Genomic DNA, 17,259 nt, shown 5'->3' with positions numbered 1-17,259 from the left:
ATTTGAAGTCAGTGCTGGCAGGATAAACGTCGTTGTTCGAAACTACTTTTCGTGTAGAAAGCATTGCTGTTCAGCGACTTGCTTGCTTGTCCGCTTGCTGCCGGCCGCATTCCGCATGTGAAGCTCGCGCATTTCCAAGCCCACTTCCGAACCAAGAACACCTCCATCTTCCGGTACGCGCATCAGCAACGGCCACGTTACAGCAACATCACCACCTCCTATACTGGTTGCCTGGAACTGAAATTACCATTCGTCAAGCCGTGTCCGGGCAATTCGCCGCTCGCCAATCTCAACACCCCTCACAAACACCTCCGCGAAGGTCACACCTTGGACACAACGATAGCGAAAGCTGACCTCGACACGACACGCGATGGCCAACCCCTACAACGAGGGAATGCCTGAGCAGGATGGCACATCAGCGCCCGCTCCCGCAGCTCCCTCAAAGAAAAAGAATCGTTACGCAGGACAAGCATACGAGTTCGGTGCTGGAGCCAACTCTCAACAGGGAGGACCACCAGCAGCCGCAGGGTATGGAGGACAACCAGCAGCTGCGCCTGCATATGGCTATCAGGCCCAGCCCGTCGCTCAGCAGCCAGGTTATGGTATGCCACAACAGCCTGGATATGGAGACCCAGCTGCGCAAAGCCCAATGGCCCAAGGCGGATATCAGCAACCTCAATATGGAGCTCAAGGAGGCTACGAGGCTCCTGCTGCCGGCTACCCAGCACCTGGCGCTCCCGTTGGTGCACAAGGATTGTCACAGCAGTTTGGCCAAATGAACATGGGTGGACAACAACCAATGCAGCCACCACAGCCACAACAGCAAGGCGTGCAGATGAAGCTCAACTCTCTTCAGCCTGTGGATGTCAGCATGCAGGGCCAGCCATTCCATGTCAGCGATTTGGACCAGCCGCCGCCGCCAATTATTCTTCCCCCGAATGTGAGTCGCCGAGGTTGTAGAAGCGTAAAGGAGTATCAACTAACGAGCAGGTGTAGTCCTCCGTCACGCCATCACCATTCGCCAACTGCCCGCCGAAATATGTACGATCGACGCTCAATGCCATGCCCGCAACCAACTCCCTCCTCAAGAAGAGCAAGCTCCCCTTCGCTTTGATCATCCAGCCTTACGCCGCACTCCACGATGCAGAGGACGATGTGCCGGTCCAGCATGATCAGGTCATTGCTCGTTGCAGAAGATGTCGGACATACATGAACCCTTTTGCAAGCTTTTTGGACCACTCGCACAGATGGCGGTGTAATATGTGCAACTTGACGAACGATGTGCCGCAAAGCTTTGATTGGGACAGCGTGAAGCAAACATCGGTGGACAGATGGCAGCGACCTGAGTTGAATTACGCGGTCAGTGAATTTGTTGCACCCCAGGAATACATGGTCCGGGCGCCTCAGCCATTGATCTACCTCTTTTTGTTCGATGTCAGCTTTGCCGGCGTTACCAGCGGACTTTTGGCGACTGCGGCTCGATGCATTTTGGAGAGCTTGGACCGGATACCAAATACCGACAGACGGACACGACTTGGCTTCATGGCGGTGGACAGCTCGCTGCACTACTTCAGCATCCCGCGCGATGGTGGTGAGAATAATGAGGCTAAGATGCTGGTGGTGAGCGATCTGGACGAGCCGTTTTTGCCAACCCCAGAAGATCTCCTGGTGAACCTGTCGGAATGCCGAGCCAACATCGAAGGCTTCCTCACCAAGCTTCAAAGCATGTTCGCCAACACACAAAACCCCAGCTCTGCCATGGGCTCAGCTTTGCGTGCTGGTCACAAGCTGATTAGCCACGTTGGTGGCAAAGTCGTTGTCCTTTCTGCTACTCTACCGAACATCGGCTACGGCAAGCTTGAAATGCGCGAGGACAAGAAGCTGCTCGGCACGTCCAAGGAGAACCCTCTTCTTCAAACGGCCAACGCCTTCTACAAGAGCTTTGCTGTCGAATGTAGTAAGACGCAGGTCTCGATCGACATGTTCTTGTTCAGCGCACAGTATCAGGATGTGGCTAGCTTGAGCAATTTGCCGAGATATACTGGTGGTCAGACATATTTCTACCCTGCCTGGAACGCCGCAAGGACAGAGGATGCCATCAAATTCGCCACTGAGTTCAGCGATTATTTATCTTCCGAGATCGGACTAGAGGCGGTGTTGCGAGTGCGTACAACAACTGGCCTCCGACCAAGCGCATTCTACGGCAATTTCTTCAACAGATCCAGCGACTTGTGCGCGTTCCCTGCTATGCCCAGAGATCAGGCGTACGTGGTCGAGATTGCCATCGATGAGAGCATCACAAAAGCATTTGCTTGCTTGCAAGTCGGTGTTCTGCACACGACCTGCAATGGCGAGCGCAGAATCCGTGTCATGACTCTGAGCATTCCAGTCACCCAGAACATGGCCGACGTCTACGCTTCCGCCGATCAGCAGGCCATCACTGCCTACTTCTCTCACAAGGCTGTTGAAAGGGCGCTGAGCAGTGGATTGGATGCTGCGCGGGACGCTCTTCAAGCCAAGATGATTGAGCTCTTGCAGACCTACAAGAAGGAGCTCGGCGGTGGAAATATGGGCGGAGGCGGTCTCCAATTCCCAGCTAACCTCCGAGCTCTGCCAATGCTCTTCTTGGGTCTCATGAAGAATGTAAGTGAAGTCACACTTCTGTCTCTCGTTCTACGTACTGATCAAATCATAGCTTGGCCTGCGAAAATCCGCTCAAATCCCCACCGACTTGCGATCAGCCGCGCTCTGCCTCCTATCGACCCTCCCTCTTCCGCTCCTCATCCAATACATTTACCCTCGCCTCTACTCGCTGCACGATATGCCTGACGATGCCGGTCTTCCCAACCCGGAGACCGGCGCGATCACCATGCCACCACCACTCAACCTGACCTCCGGCAACATTGTTCCATTCGGTCTATACCTCATCGATGACGGCCAAACGCAATTCCTTTGGCTCGGCCGCGATGCCGTCCCGGCTTTGATCAACGATGTGTTTGGCACCGAGGACAAGAATCAGCTCAAACAAGGAAAGACTTCGCTACCAGTGCTGGAGTCGGAAATGAACGAGCGTGTGCGTGCTGTTGTCGAGAAGTCCAGGGATCACCGTGGAAAGGGATGTGGAAGCATTGTCGTTCCACCGCTCTACCTCATCCGCGAGGATGGAGAGCCAAGTTTGAGATTGTGGGCACAGACGATGCTTGTTGAGGACCGAGCGGACCAGGGAGTCAGTGGAGCGATGTTTATTGGTATGCTGAGGGAGAAGGTTGTTGCTTGAGCTGGGCAATAGTCGGAGACGACGTGACGATTGTGTAGTCGAGGAGTCGGGAAGGGGAGGGCAGTGTGGGGTGGCCGCTTGTCCTGCCGTCAGTGGAAGGTGTACCAATTCACAAGCCAGCCAAGATGGCAGTGGATTGTGCTTGTTTGCAGCATAGATAAAAAACGTAGCGTTTAAGACGTTGGATATTGGAGACTCGATATTCTGCTGCTGTTGCATGTGAAGCCATCGCCTTTTTGTTCAGTGATCAGCTCGATCGTGATTCGTATGTCGCCTCCATCGTTTTAACCACAATTTCGATGCTCGTGCCCTCGTATTGTAGAACACATTGCTGATTCCCATATTGCTCACTACCTGAACCTATGGCGCGGTGTAATGGCAGGGCAGAACAGCGAAAGCTAAAATCCGGCGCTAGCGAGGGCTCTCTCACTTTTGTCTCGTGCAGTGACTTCTTGAAGCTTCATTTTCCGTACATCATCTTCCAACTCCGCCACGATGTCCGGTCGCAAGGACTTTCTCTCGCAGCAGGCGCCTGAGAATTATGTTGCCGGTCTCGGACGTGGCGCGACAGGCTTCACGACACGATCGGATCTCGGACCTGCCAGAGAAGGTCCCAGCGAAGAGCAGATCAAGGAAGCGCTCGCGAAACGAGCAGCTGCTCTAGGAAATGCCCCACCCACAGCATACGGAGTCAAGAAGAAGGACGGCGATGACGCGGAGGTTGAAGAGCAGTTCCGCGACGCCGAAAACGAGGAAGGCCTATTCGCAACAGGAAACTACGATCGAGACGATGATGAGGCGGATCGCATATACCAGGATGTGGACGAGCGGATGAGCAAGCGAAGGAAGATCTCAAGAGAAGAGCGAGAGCGGCAAGAAAGGGAGGAGTTTGAGAGGAAGAATCCGAAGATTCAACAGCAGTTTGCGGATTTGAAAAGAGCTTTGGGCACAATTACCGATGAGGACTGGGCAAGCATACCAGAAGTGGGTGATCTGACGGGAAAGAATCGAAGGAATAAGCAGAACATGCGTCAGAGGTTCTATGCAGTACCGGACAGCGTTTTGGCAGGTGCAAGAGACAGTACGCAGCTCGGGACAGAGATTCAGGACGATGGCATGGCGACTGATGCGCCTGGCGGTTCAAACGAGCAGCAGGCGGACGGAACCATGACCAACTTCGCGGCAGTCGGCGCTGCGAGAGACAAAGTGTTGAAGGTGCGATTGGATCAGGCTGCTCAGTCGCAGGGCGGCACGGAGACCAGCGGTACAAGCACGGCCATCGATCCCAAAGGCTACCTCACAAGTCTGACCAAGTCTGAGCAGAAGGCTGGCGAGATCCAAGTGGGAGACATCAAGCGTGCGCGAGTGCTGTTGGAATCTGTGATCAAGACGAATCCTCGCCATGGACCAGGTTGGATTGCCGCGGCACGGCTGGAAGAATATGCTGGAAAGATTGTGGCTGCTAGAAATGTTATCCGGCGAGGCTGCGAAATGTGCCCGAAGAGCGAAGACGTTTGGCTGGAAAGCATGCGATTGAACGACAACTCGAATGCGAAGATCATTGCCGCAAAGGCGATTGAGCACAACAACCGTTCCGTGAATTTGTGGATTGAGGCATCAAAGCTGGAGACCATTCCCACATCCAAGAAGCGTGTACTACGGAAAGCTTTGGATCACATCCCACAGTCCGTCGCGATTTGGAGAGAAGCTGTGAACTTAGAGGACGATCCATCCGATGCGAAGCTTCTACTTGCAAAAGCGACTGAAATCATTCCTCTATCGGTAGAGCTATGGCTGGCCTTGGCACGACTGGAGACACCCGAACAAGCTCAAGTTGTACTCAATAAAGCTCGTAAAGCTATTCCCTCGAGCTTCGAAATCTGGGTGGCTGCTGCACGTCTCCAAGAGCAGACTGGCAACGAAGCGATGGTGTTCAAGGTCATGAATCGTGCTGTGAAAGCTCTTGCGCGCGAATCAGCTATGTTGAAGCGCGAAGAGTGGATCGCGCAGGCTGAGCTGTGTGAGGATGAAGGTGCGCTCGTCACCTGCCGGGCTATCATCCAGGAGACCATCGGGTGGGGACTTGACAAAGATGACGACCGCAAGAAGCTGTGGTTAGACGATGCCAAGTCCTCTGTCAACCGTGGACAGTACGAGACGGCGAGGGCCATCTACGCCGTTGCGATGAAGGAGTTTTACCACAGAAAGAGTGTTTGGCTTTCGGCCGCAGACTTGGAGAGGAGCCATGGAAGTAAAGAGAATCTATGGAAGATTCTCGAGAGTGCAGTCAATTCGATTCCCAATTCCAGCGAATTGTGGATGCAGTTCGCGAGAGAAAAGTGGTTGGCTGGAGACGTGGAGGGCGCTCGACGTGTGCTCGGAGAAGCCTTCTCGAAGAACCCCGACAACGAAGACATCTACCTTGCCGCCGTCAAGCTGGAAGCTGACAATGGCCAGTCAGATCAGGCACGACGCCTGCTGGCACAGGCCCGCGAAGAAGCTCGCACAGATCGAGTCTTTATTCGCAGTGTGGCTTTCGAGCGCCAGATCAACGACAAAGATCGTGCGTTGGAGCTTGCAAATGAAGGTCTGGGCATATTCCCCAAGGCTGATAAGCTGTGGATGATGAAGGGCCAGATCTACGAGTCGAAGAACATGCTTCCCCAAGCTCGCGAGGCATACAGCGCTGGTACACGCAATTGTCCTAAGAGCGTGCCTCTGTGGCTCCTTGCCAGCCGTCTGGAGGAGAAGATGGGCGTGACCGTCAAGGCCCGCTCAATTCTCGATCGAGCCCGCCTGGCCGTTCCAAAGAACCCTCAGCTCTGGACCGAGACCATTCGCCTCGAACTTCGCGCCAAGAACGTCCCCGCCGCCAACCAAAAACTCGCCCAAGCGCTCCAAGAATGTCCGAAATCTGGTCTCATATGGAGCGAACGTATTTGGAATCTGGAAGCCCGCACGCAGCGCAAACCTCGCATTCTCGAAGCAATTCAGAAAGCAGAAAACGACCCCATCCTCTTCATCACCGCTGCGCGCATCTTCTGGAGCGAGCGCAAACTCGACAAAGCGGACAGTTGGTTCCAAAAAGCTGTGCTGCTGGATCCGGACTACGGCGATACGTGGGCTTGGTGGTACAAGTTCTTGCTGCAGCACGGGACGGATGAGAAGAGGGCGGAGGTGGTGGAAAAGTGTGTGCAGAATGAGCCGAAGCATGGAGAGTACTGGCAGGGTGTGAGGAAGGCGCCTGAGAATGCCGGGAAGGGGATTGAGGAAGTGTTGAAGATTGTGGCTAGAGGCTTGGAGTGAGCAGTGAAGTAGATAAGATAGTGGTCGTCTCTGCATACAGCAGTGACACCACGACGACACATCTATGTACGAACATCCTTCAATGGAGCTGCGTGACATGCGTGGACGCTAAACCTGATGCCTGGGATGCGTAAAGTGCGTGAACCACCAAAACTCACGCACATCCACCAGCGTGACGTCGTGGGCCACCAAAACTCACGCATGCGTCGACGCTAAACCCTGTTGAAAGTTCCCTCCTCTCCAAGTTTCAGCACAAACCCGCAACATCAATTCCAACATCTTTTTGCCAGTCCAGAGGGCATTCAATATGTCCGTCGAAATGCCACATTATCGACCCGAGTTCCTTCGGGCGATTGTGGACATGGGAAGCAATGGCATACGCTTCTCAATCTCAAGTCTGCAACCTCCAACGCAAAGGATCATGCCAACGCTGTATCAACATCGCGTGGGGATCTCACTCTATGATGCACAATACTCTGCAGATGGCAGGAGAATACCGATAGACGAGAAGACGATGGCAGCCGTCGTATCGTCGTACAAGCAATTCAAGCGAACATGCGAGGATTTCGGAGTACCTCAAAACAACATCACAGTGCTGGCGACCGAAGCCACCAGAACAGCAGTCAATTCCGAGGAGTTCCGCGGACGAATCAAAGCAAAGGTAGGCTGGGATGTCACTATGCTACCGAAGGAAGAAGAAGGCAGAGTCGGTGCCATGGGTGTTGCTAGCTCACTTCCTGAAGTCAGTGGATTGGTGATGGATCTTGGAGGCGGTAGCACTCAGCTGAGCTGGCTCGTCAAGAATCGAGACGGGGGCGAAGTGCGAATGCCGGGATCTGGAGCGGTCAGCATGCCTTACGGTGCCGCGGCCATGTCGAGACGGCTGGCCGATGCCGAACGCAGTGGCACCACCGCGCAGCTCAAGGACGAGATTCGGACTGCCGTCCAGAATGCATACGCAAGCCTCATGGTCCCCAAATATCTGGATGATGCTGCGAAAGCAAATGGCGGCTTCACTCTGTACCTTTCCGGAGGTGGCTTTAGGGGCTGGGGTTACGTACTGATGAGCCAGCATCGCGTCAGCCCGTACCCAATTCCGGTCATCAACGGCTTCAAAGCCAGTCGCAACGAGTTTCTGAGCACTGATCAGGTCAAAGCAGCGGCCGCCGCATCTCTCGAGCACGGTGAAGGCCAAGACGAGCTCTTCCGCATCTCCGAACGCCGAGCAGGTCAAGTGCCTGCCGTAGCGTTCTTGGTTAATGTTCTCGCGGAGGCTCTGCCACATATCAAAGAAGTTCGTTTCTGCCAAGGAGGCGTCCGCGAAGGCTTCCTCTTTTCCTCACTATCGTCAGATGTCAAAGCACAATTCCCACTCGTGGTCGCTACCGAGTCTGTTGCGAAGGCGACCAGTCCTCTTCCAGTGGTGGCTCTCCTGCAGGCGGCACTCCCGAAAGACCTCGATCGTGATGCTGCGAAGGCTTTTGCGCCGGATCGGCTGGAAGCGTTCGCAAACCTGATCTACTATCACTCCAGCCACTCAAAGGACCTTCAAGCTAGCGCCGCTCTTCGTTGCACTACTTCTGGCGTTCTCGCTGGAGTTCACGGCATACTTCACGAGTCACGCACACTTATCGCACTTCTGCTATGTGCCAGATGGGGCGGCAGTGTGCCACCGACCGACGAGCAATTCAAGCCTAGCCTCGAGCAGCTTGTGGAATCCCCTTGGACGCTATGGTGGATCAACTACATCGGCGCAGTGGCTGGCTTGATTGCTAGTGTCTATCCTGCTGGCGTTGTCGCCGGTGCTGAACGACTGAAATTGAGCACCAAGTGGGACAATGATGACAAAGGCAAGCCTTTGCTTGTGCTGCGGGCCGTTGTCTCATCTGATGTCGACGATGAAGTGTTTGGCGTGGAAGCGAAAGCAATCGAAAAGGTCGGCAAGAGAAAACGCTGGATCGGTGGCAGAGATGGGATCGGACACAAGGTGGAGGTGGAAGTTTCGGTCGCGAACAAAGGATGACTGCGACGGCTCGAGAAGGCTCTCAGAACACGGACATCGAAGTTTCGAGCGCCAGCAACCAATGTCTAAGACCACGAGGGAAGTCTCCTACCTTCGAGCGTTGTCTGTCGCTGCTGCGTGGTCGAAGCAAACAGCCTTGTTGTCGCTCTTAAGGGAAGCTCAGCCACCTCTTCTCGAAATTCCCCCTCACCCCATCTCTTCGGTCTGGGTCATCCTCGCTACGATGGTGAACTACGAGGATTGCAAGCTAAACGAGCTGAAAAAGTTTGTGTCACAGGGCAAGATATTCGTTGAGCTACCCCATCAGAAGTTGAGAAAGACAGAAAAACTCGAGATGCGCCACCACGTACGAGCGCTCAAGCTGGCAGATCAAAGCCCATACCTGCCGAGCTTCATCGGTCTCGCGGTCGAAGTGAAAGACTTGATCTACGAAGAGCTTCTCGGAGATCTCGACACTGCTGCGTCCAATCTCGGCATTTTGTCAGTCAACAAGGAGATACATCGCGAAGCATCAGACGTCCTCTGGCGTCGGAACACGTTCAAAATCACTGTCGGGAACCAGGGTATCTTCACCCATGGGCATAGACAAGAATGTTTCGCTCCCTTGAGGCCTTCGGCGCTTTTCAAGCCCAGCTGCGTCCAATCTCGGCATTTTGTCAGTCAACAAGGAGATACATCGCGAAGCATCAGACGTCCTCTGGCGTCGGAACACGTTCAAAATCACTGTCGGGAACCAGGGTATCTTCACCCATGGGCATAGACAAGAATGTTTCGCTCCCTTGAGGCCTTCGGCGCTTTTCAAGCCCAGTTGGCCGGTCTTTATTCGCAAAGTCCGGACTCTTCGAATCGTTTTTGCCGTCAACACTGTTCGCTGCGGATGGCCAGGCTACGCCAGAACCGTACATTTACATTCCACCACGAGAGTTCCCGCCGAGGAGCAGCTTGTCCTTCTCAATCATCTCCTCTTCTCACTAAGCTCATTCTTGAGCGGAAGCAATGATCTGCGAACGGTACGCTTGGACCTGTCGCTGAGCGAAAAGAATACCTGGAAGCTGCATCCGGTGGTCGGCAATCTCAACCTTCTCAGGACATGCATTCGACCACTATCGATGTTGCAAATGCTGCGAGAAATCTCGGTCGACGGAGCAAGATCGACAGTCGTGAATCAAAATGCCTTCGACCCGGACGAGGCCGCACTACGCCCAGGCGTCATCCTGAGCTCTTGGATGCACATATATGCCGCTGCCAAGTACTGCCACAATATGCGCAGAGTCGTTCATCGGATGTCCAGTACTTTTCCCGATTCACCACAATGGCAGAACTTGGTGGACATTTCTGATGCGTATGCGAGCTTCAACGAGGTTCTGCCCGGCGACATGTCTCCCCCTCCGTGGAGAACTGATCGAGCTCTCTCCCGCTTCAGCAAGTTCGTATCCCGCGACGTGGAAACTGCTCTTCAACTTCACATCGACGAAATGAGAGCAGGGCTTCGTCTTTTCCGACAACGACCACATGATATCGAAGTCCTCGACGAACAAATTACCAAAGCGAGCGACAAGTTGACCGAGGGCATTGCGACAAATGTCCAGTTTCTCGAAGATTTGGTTGGTGCGTTGGCAGCACTTGTAGGGACGAGCCGCACGGAGATACTGCATAACCAGGTGAGGTCGCTGAAGCATGAGAAGGTGAACGGCCAAGGGTATAACTGGTGGGTGGACATGCCTACCAGATTTCGCAAGGGAATCGCGGGTCTCACACCCGCACTCGCTCATCCTGCTCTCCGCAAAGGTGTCGCCCTCCACGCGCATGATCTGTCCGCGAGAAAGACTCGGCCTACCAGACTCGTCTTACCACCAATCAGTCCACAACCTATCGGCGGCACAAGGAATGACCAGAGCTCGACATGAGGGGGTGTGAGGCAGGAGACGAGCGGAGTCTGCTGGGCGAAGGGACGAGCGGGACATGCTGGGAGGCAAGGTCGAGTTCAGTGATGAGCAGAGAGTCCTTTTGCCAAAGAGGGACCAGGCTAATTGCGGACTTCATGCTTTGTGCACTGATGAGTATTAGCCGGAACGAATTCACGAATGGCAGTTTCAACTTTGAAACCCAGGAGCGGCTAGGGTTGCCTTCGTTGTTGGCGTGACTTTGCTGGAGAAGAGTCGCAAGGACGGCGAGGAGAGATGTGGAGTACTTCATGTCGGCTTGGTCGTTGATGTTGAGTTGAGTTGAGCTTGTGAAATGCTTGGATCCAGGCGTAGGATGTGATGTTGGCTTGACGGAAGCTGTAAATCGACTTCCTGCGAGACCCTGTGTGCCAAAGAGGAAGAGGCATCGAGAGCAGATATGGCTTGATCATGTATGCGGTCTTGCAACACCCATGTGCCAGCTACAGCCATACTCGTGCGTACAGCAAGCAGCGCTGTTCCGATGATCATGTCGCCTCATTTCTTGGGCAGGTATCGGCATTTTGTCGAAGAACGATTGAACCGAAAAATGTCGCTGGGAGCGGACACTGGTTCATGCTTGGGCATCATCCTCTGTACCTACCGTTCGAGTGGCCTTATCTCTCTCCGCCTTGTCGCAGTCTAGTATGCATTTCGCCACGATTTCTTCCCTGCTTTTATCGTAGGATCGCGCAATCGACCGGGCTACAGGGCAGAAGATTAGCTGGGTCAAAAGCTGAGATGCTCGTGGCATGGTTCTGTAGCATGGTTTTGCTGGTTGGAAGGACTGAAGAATATTCCTGAAAGTGGGCAAATTCTGCGGGTCGACGATTGCATGACCGTTATGACCAGGACGCGTAGTCTTGAAGTTAGCTACTCAGCAGATCCGCTCATCAAGCTCATCGCTGTCCGCTCATTCTTTCAATGCAGTGCCATGTCACCTGTACCGAAGGGCGTGGACTGCTTCGGTGTTCGAATGCTGCGCCTCGCTGGCTGTAGGCTGGTCGCTGTCCAGCGCGTAGTGTGAAGGGACTTGACTGTACGCTTTTTTGAATGCGCCGCCATCGATTCGGGACCTTCAGGTTCCATTTTTCGAGGACATACTTGCCGGTGAGTGGCGCCCATCGCCAGGCTTCGTGTCTCTAGCTGCGCAGCAAACCTGCTTGTTCATCGCGGCCATCGTAGCAGTCATCGCTTCATTGCACGCCGAATCGCCTGTTCCAGAATGAGGTTCAGTAAGTCGGTGTATTTTGTAGAGAGGTTTGTAGTGGACCGGCTCAAAGGAGCAATCGCAAACCTTATCCCCTCTAACGATACGCCGTGGCTACAGGCGATATCTCGAGAAGGTGCTCAGGCAGAATGACAAGTAAAACTGCAAACCGAATAGCATACCAATGACCACAGGCGTCAAGCTACACAAAGCTAGCGAAGACCATACAGCCTCCGGGAGCTTTAAGAAGACGTACCAAAGGGCCATCGGCAGTCTAATATATACATTTTCTTAGCACACGTCCGGAGGCTAACCCATAAAGCCAGAGCTCACATGCCTTTTCTAATAGTGCTCTTAAAAGGCAAGACGAGGGCTTGATCGAAATCCCAGACCGCTTTCCTTGCGAATATGTCCTTGCGTAGCTCTCCGAGAGCCTCTTCCCGGGTCGATGCCCGGACTAGTATCACGGAACCGAGCATGTCCATTGGCGCGTCGTCTTGTACAGGCCCGCCTAGGTAAGGGCCTCCGACAAGTATGAAGTCCGAGGGATATTTGGACAGCTCTGCGAGATGTGTACTGAGTAGATCGCTATGTATTAGCAATCCACTCCACACCAAGAGCTTGCGCGGTAGCTTACGATCGATGCTGAACCCGACGCTGTAAAGCTCCTTCCTGATCAGGTAGAATGACCAACCACTCGTGATTGTGCCGTCGCAGTGCCTCAGCATATCTTGATGCAGTAGCGGGCAGACGCCTTGGCCTTGTGGCCGGTAGGGTCCAAAGTAGTCGGGAAGCAACTGGCATGGTGAAAGAATGTTGTTCCTTTTGGTGGCAAACTCGTGTGCGGGTTGGGCCAGAGGCAAAGTGAAGCTTTTTGAGCATCGGGTCAGATCGCAGTAACAACTGTCTTCTATCGCGGGTCTGCTCTGAGAGGACACATGGCGTCAGCCTCCCCAACTCGAAGCAACAGGAAACCCCTGCCCTAGTCGAAGCGCAATCCTAGCTTCCAGGCATGGCGCCCACGGTGAGCTCGGCAAAGTCGGTGACATACTTGCCGCTGTCTGTATACGCAAGTCTCGCCACCGTCACGGCCAGTAGAGGCGCAAAGTCAAATCAGTCCGGAGAGAACTGGATCATGGCCGCATGTGTAGAGAGAACATACCATGGATCACAATTCGAGTCGAGACTACTGCCTACAACGGTTGTAAATTTGCTGCTTGGAATATCTCGGCGGAACGATTGAATAAACACTGGCCGCACACTACTCGCTCCATCCTGACCTTTGCTTCTAACAATGCTATCCGAGCTATACCTACGTGTCATTTTAACGGCCCATCCCGGGCGAGGACCGCAGAATAGGCAGCACACATCCGCGCGTGCTCTTCATCCTGCCCAATGCCAACACCCCACACGTCCAGATGCAGTTCAACCTGGAGCCGAATGTACGAGGCAACTAGCGGCTCCGCCGTTTTGGACGTGGACGTGGAGAGATAATCCGACCATCGGGTCCACACGCCAGAAGTGTTGTATACCGGGTGCGACGACACGAAGGTGCCGTGAGTGCGAGCGTCATACGCCGCTGTGACCGCTACCGTTGTTGCGTTGTCTGTGTGTTCATTAAACTGCTCGGCGGCCAGCTTGACGGCTTCCCTGACACGAAACGTGGAGAGGAAGCAGGCACATGTCTCCTCGACCGACAGTTCTGCTGCCACGTCGAGCGAGCGCTGCTTCACGCTTCGGCTGAATGCCCGCGCGAGTTCGACGGGGACGTCGAGCTCGAGACCGGTGCGGACTGCCATGGCCACTCCCGCCTTTCCGCTCTGGCTTGTGATGCCCATGACCGAGTAGATGGAGCGGCCTACGTCGGCTGGGTCGATTGGCAGGTATGGGATGCGCCACTGCGGCCAGACGGGGCTGCTGCCACCGTTGACGGACGAAGCGCCGGCAGCGCGGCGATGCATGCCTTTGCTGATGGCGTCCTGATGACCACCACTGAAGGCGCGGAAAGAGTAGTCGCCCGCGTACGGCGCTCGCAGATGTACGGGGATGCCGGTCAGGCGTTCGCAGTGGCCTCGCACGTCGTCGAGACGGCGCAAATCCAGCGTCGGATCGATTCCGCGCGCCAGGAGGTTCAGCGCGAACGTGACCAGGTCCAAGTTGCCGGCACGCTCGCCGTTGCCAAACAGACAGCCCTCGACACGCTGGGCGCCTGCTAGACACGCCAGCTCCGCGCTCGCCACCGCTGTGCCGCGGTCATTGTGTGCGTGGACCGCGAGACGGATGCAGTCGCGGCGTGCGATGGAGTTGGAGAAGTGCTCGACTTGGTCCGCAAACACATTCGGCTGCGACACCTCCACGCTCGACGCCACGCCCAGGTAGATCCACTCTTCACGGCTCGGCTGCCACGCTGCCGAAATGGCATCGGCACAGGCAATGACCGCCTCGGCCCGCGCGCTAGCAAAATCCTCGAAGCCAAAGCCGAACCGCCAGCGCGTCTTGCTCTTGCCCTTGCCTTCGACGTCGTCTTCGGTGAGGGAGCGAATCCAGCGGGCGCCTCGCACGGCCTGATCGATCCATTGCGCTTCGGTCAGGCCGAGGACGGTCTGCCGGGCGAGGTCACTACTGGGCAGATAGGTGAAGATCAGGACCTGCCGGGCGCCGCGGACGCTGTCGATCGTCGTCCGAATGGCGTCTTCGCGACACGGCGAAAGGACCTGGATCCAGACGTCGTCGGGAATCAGACCAGGCGTGTCGACCAAATACCGCACAAAGTCGAATTCGGTCGTGTTGGCGCAGGGGAAGCCGACTTCGATTTCCTTGAACCCCAGCGCCACGAGGAGGAGGAACATTTCCATCTTCTGATCAAACGTCTGGTGTCATGGGCCGTCATTAGTGAGCTGCTGCAATGCCTCACGGCTCGGGGGATTCTTTGCCATCTCACGTACCATGGGACTGCCGAGCGATTGGTTGCCATCGCGCAGATCGCACGACAACAGAACCGGTGCTTCATCAATCGTTCGGTTCGGCCATTTCCGCTCGGGGTAGGAGAAGCCAACGTCGCGCCCTCCATATTTCTCTTCCGCTGAAAGTCCGCAGCAACATTGGTACGTCGTCATGCTTCTCGTTCGATGATGTGAGCAGAGAATTGCTCGACTTTCGCCTCGAGCTAGGGGAGGTAGCTCTGTCCCATTTCATCCACCTCTGGATTTCTGTCTGCTCCCTGCGCTGCCTCTGCTGCCGGCTTAATGGCTGCCGGCCTCATGGGTGATTGTCGAACGAGGATTTACATCCCAGTGGTTCGACTCGAGCCTGGCAGTCAGCATTGACCTGGCTGTAATACGAGGTCAAGTAGGCAGCGCCGATGGTGACTACAGTCAAGTAGCAGCGCCGGTGGAGATTAACCGCTCTCAGCCGCTATTGCAAGGGTGCTGCCATGGGGTTGGTCTTGCCCGTGCGTCGTGAAAACAAGGGAGTTACCAGGTTTGGAGGGGCCGTCCGGACGACCTTTCAGCACTTGCAAGCCTTTTGGCATGCTCAAGAGCCGTACACCGTGGGTACCTTGAAAGTGACATGGTTTAAGTGGGTACCTACACGTGCGGCCAGTCGGTCACGACTCACGACTCACCTGGTTGCACGATAAGTGGCAGATGCCGCTCGTGGAAGTTGCCTTTACGGAGTACCTCATCCCATCAGCACATTGTCGTATTCTCACACCATGTCTCTGGGCGACAGCGAAGCGGACCGAGTTCTCGTCCTGATCCAAGCCGCTCCCCGCAGTGCGCTGCGTCGCAATCCACCCCTGTTGCTTTCCCACGACGGAAGCGGCACCATTTTCAATTATTACCTCCTCGATCCGCTCGAGAGAGATGTTTTTGGTTTCCAGGACCCTCGGGCGGCTTGCGGAAATGGCTGGGAAGGGGGCATCCACCAAATGGCACGGCTCTACTACGACTGCATGAAGACAGCTGTCAAACCCGGTCCTGTCCTCCTAGGGGGTGAGTTTGGTCCAACAGCGATGCCATTACAAGCCTTTATGAGTCAATTTCTGACTTTCTCATCGGACAGGGTGGTCATTCGGCGGTCTGCTGAGCCTGGAGATCTCCAGCCTGATAATCGCCGATCCAACGACAGGCTTCGCGGTCGCCGGCATCGTTCTCATCGATACGGTCTGTCCGACGAGCTCCGTCACTCCTCCTCGTCTCTCCGATACGAAGCCGGGAACACCCCCACAAGTCCTCGCCACGCACGACTCGCGGAAGCTGGCGGCGTCGTCAATGCGTCGAGCTGAAGAACTCGGCCGAAGCTGGCAATTCCCGGCGTGGAACACCACCACCGGCAATGGTCTGATGACAAGCGGTCCAATTCCAACAGTACTGCTTTGCGCCAAGGACGAACCTCGCTCTGTGACCGCAGCGCAGAGTCAGCTTCTCGGCTGGGAACAGTACCAGCAATATCTTACCATGTCTGCGATCCAGATCTCCGGAACACACTTCTCGATATTCCATCTCGAACATGTAAGAGATGAAAGCGGTCATTTGTTCTTGTTCCCCGCCAGCGCCTTTGACTGACTGTTTCCCACGCTCTAGGCACAAGCATTATCCGAGCAGATGAAAATTGCTTGTACACGCTTTACCGAGGGCATTTGTTCCCTGTAACATATAGGGAACAAATACCACTTCTCGGAACCGTCCAGCGGAAATGAGCTACGCATCCATTCGACGCCTGGCTGTGATTCGCTTGATCAGCTGCACCTCTATGCAACGGGTCGGCATTCACCCAGGTCCGCGGCGGCAGCGGACGAACGAAGCCAAGTGCCGTCCGTTTGGATAGATCCTGGAATCTGATCGTAAGGAATGAAATCAAATAAGGCACCGATAGAGTAGAACTATTTCGCGCCAAGCTTTGAGTTCTGCACAACCCGGTACACGCATCCGAATGATACCACCATTCGACTGCATACCTTGTCCAATGTGCATGGTCTAATCGCAAAGAAGTGAACCAATGGAATCCCCCCGGTATATCGTATCCCCTTGCGACGACGGTGAGCTGCGGCCGGTCCTTGTCTTTGCGCACAGGCCTTTGACCCCAGTCCGGCATTGAAAGAAAGCCGTTCGCATGAGGCCCCTGACTCCTGCGGATGGGACTCGTTTACATGATCGGCAGACTGGAATTGACGCTTACAATGTCTTCCACATCTGCCAGGCCCCCTTGCCTATAACGCAGTTATCACGGGAGGGTATGACGAGATACGTCCGGAACCGTAAACCAAGGACACTGTGGTCAACGGGGGGGGCTGTATCGGCGCAGAAGACATATTTTCATGCAGCAGCGTGCCACACTGCTACGTCAAGAGTCACGGTCTGTACGGGTAGACCAACGAAAACATGACATACGACAAGACGATTCAATCTGGACCGGCCCACCGCAATGACGGCACAAACGATACGCCAGATATGGAGCACGGCGAACACCAGGGACACGTCCAGCGGGGAGATGTGCA

At 55.0% G+C, this 17,259-nt stretch overlaps 6 protein-coding genes across 6 annotated transcripts; 4 read left to right on the top strand and 2 right to left on the bottom strand.

The window, feature by feature from the left end:
- Positions 1–649: 649 nt before the first annotated feature.
- On the top strand, positions 650–3,277 carry MYCGRDRAFT_86368 (uncharacterized protein; the record flags this gene model as incomplete). The annotated part of the gene is made up of 3 exons (XM_003851916.1): positions 650–940; positions 997–2,643; positions 2,696–3,277. 3 exons carry the CDS (start codon positions 650–652, stop codon positions 3,275–3,277), a joined length of 2,520 nt encoding a protein of 839 aa, XP_003851964.1.
- Positions 3,278–3,755: 478 nt separating this feature from the next.
- On the top strand, positions 3,756–6,583 carry MYCGRDRAFT_72776 (uncharacterized protein; the record flags this gene model as incomplete). Its single annotated transcript, XM_003851917.1, has 1 exon — positions 3,756–6,583. One exon carries the CDS (start codon positions 3,773–3,775, stop codon positions 6,581–6,583), a length of 2,811 nt encoding a protein of 936 aa, XP_003851965.1.
- A 343-nt stretch (positions 6,584–6,926) lies between these two features.
- On the top strand, positions 6,927–8,543 carry MYCGRDRAFT_12465 (uncharacterized protein; the record flags this gene model as incomplete). Its single annotated transcript, XM_003851918.1, has 1 exon — positions 6,927–8,543. A coding segment is annotated over one exon (1,617 nt), but the record flags the coding sequence as incomplete, so codon positions are not given.
- A 3,545-nt stretch (positions 8,544–12,088) lies between these two features.
- MYCGRDRAFT_43977 (uncharacterized protein) lies at positions 12,089–12,563 on the bottom strand (the record flags this gene model as incomplete). Its single annotated transcript, XM_003851310.1, has 2 exons — positions 12,089–12,335; positions 12,397–12,563. 2 exons carry the CDS (start codon positions 12,561–12,563, stop codon positions 12,089–12,091), a joined length of 414 nt encoding a protein of 137 aa, XP_003851358.1.
- A 782-nt stretch (positions 12,564–13,345) lies between these two features.
- Positions 13,346–14,797, bottom strand: MYCGRDRAFT_12048 (uncharacterized protein; the record flags this gene model as incomplete). The annotated part of the gene is made up of 2 exons (XM_003851309.1): positions 13,346–14,629; positions 14,705–14,797. Coding segments are annotated over 2 exons (1,377 nt in total), but the record flags the coding sequence as incomplete, so codon positions are not given.
- Positions 14,798–15,474: 677 nt separating this feature from the next.
- Positions 15,475–16,327, top strand: MYCGRDRAFT_43304 (uncharacterized protein; the record flags this gene model as incomplete). The annotated part of the gene is made up of 2 exons (XM_003851919.1): positions 15,475–15,754; positions 15,825–16,327. 2 exons carry the CDS (start codon positions 15,475–15,477, stop codon positions 16,325–16,327), a joined length of 783 nt encoding a protein of 260 aa, XP_003851967.1.
- Between the last annotated feature and the right edge of the window lie 932 nt (positions 16,328–17,259).

Source organism: Zymoseptoria tritici, chromosome 6 (assembly GCF_000219625.1).
Source record: "Zymoseptoria tritici IPO323 chromosome 6, whole genome shotgun sequence".
Lineage (NCBI taxonomy): Eukaryota > Fungi > Ascomycota > Dothideomycetes > Mycosphaerellales > Mycosphaerellaceae > Zymoseptoria > Zymoseptoria tritici.
The sequence above is the reverse complement of the archived record's forward strand: the minus strand, read 5'-3'. Positions and strand labels throughout refer to the sequence as shown.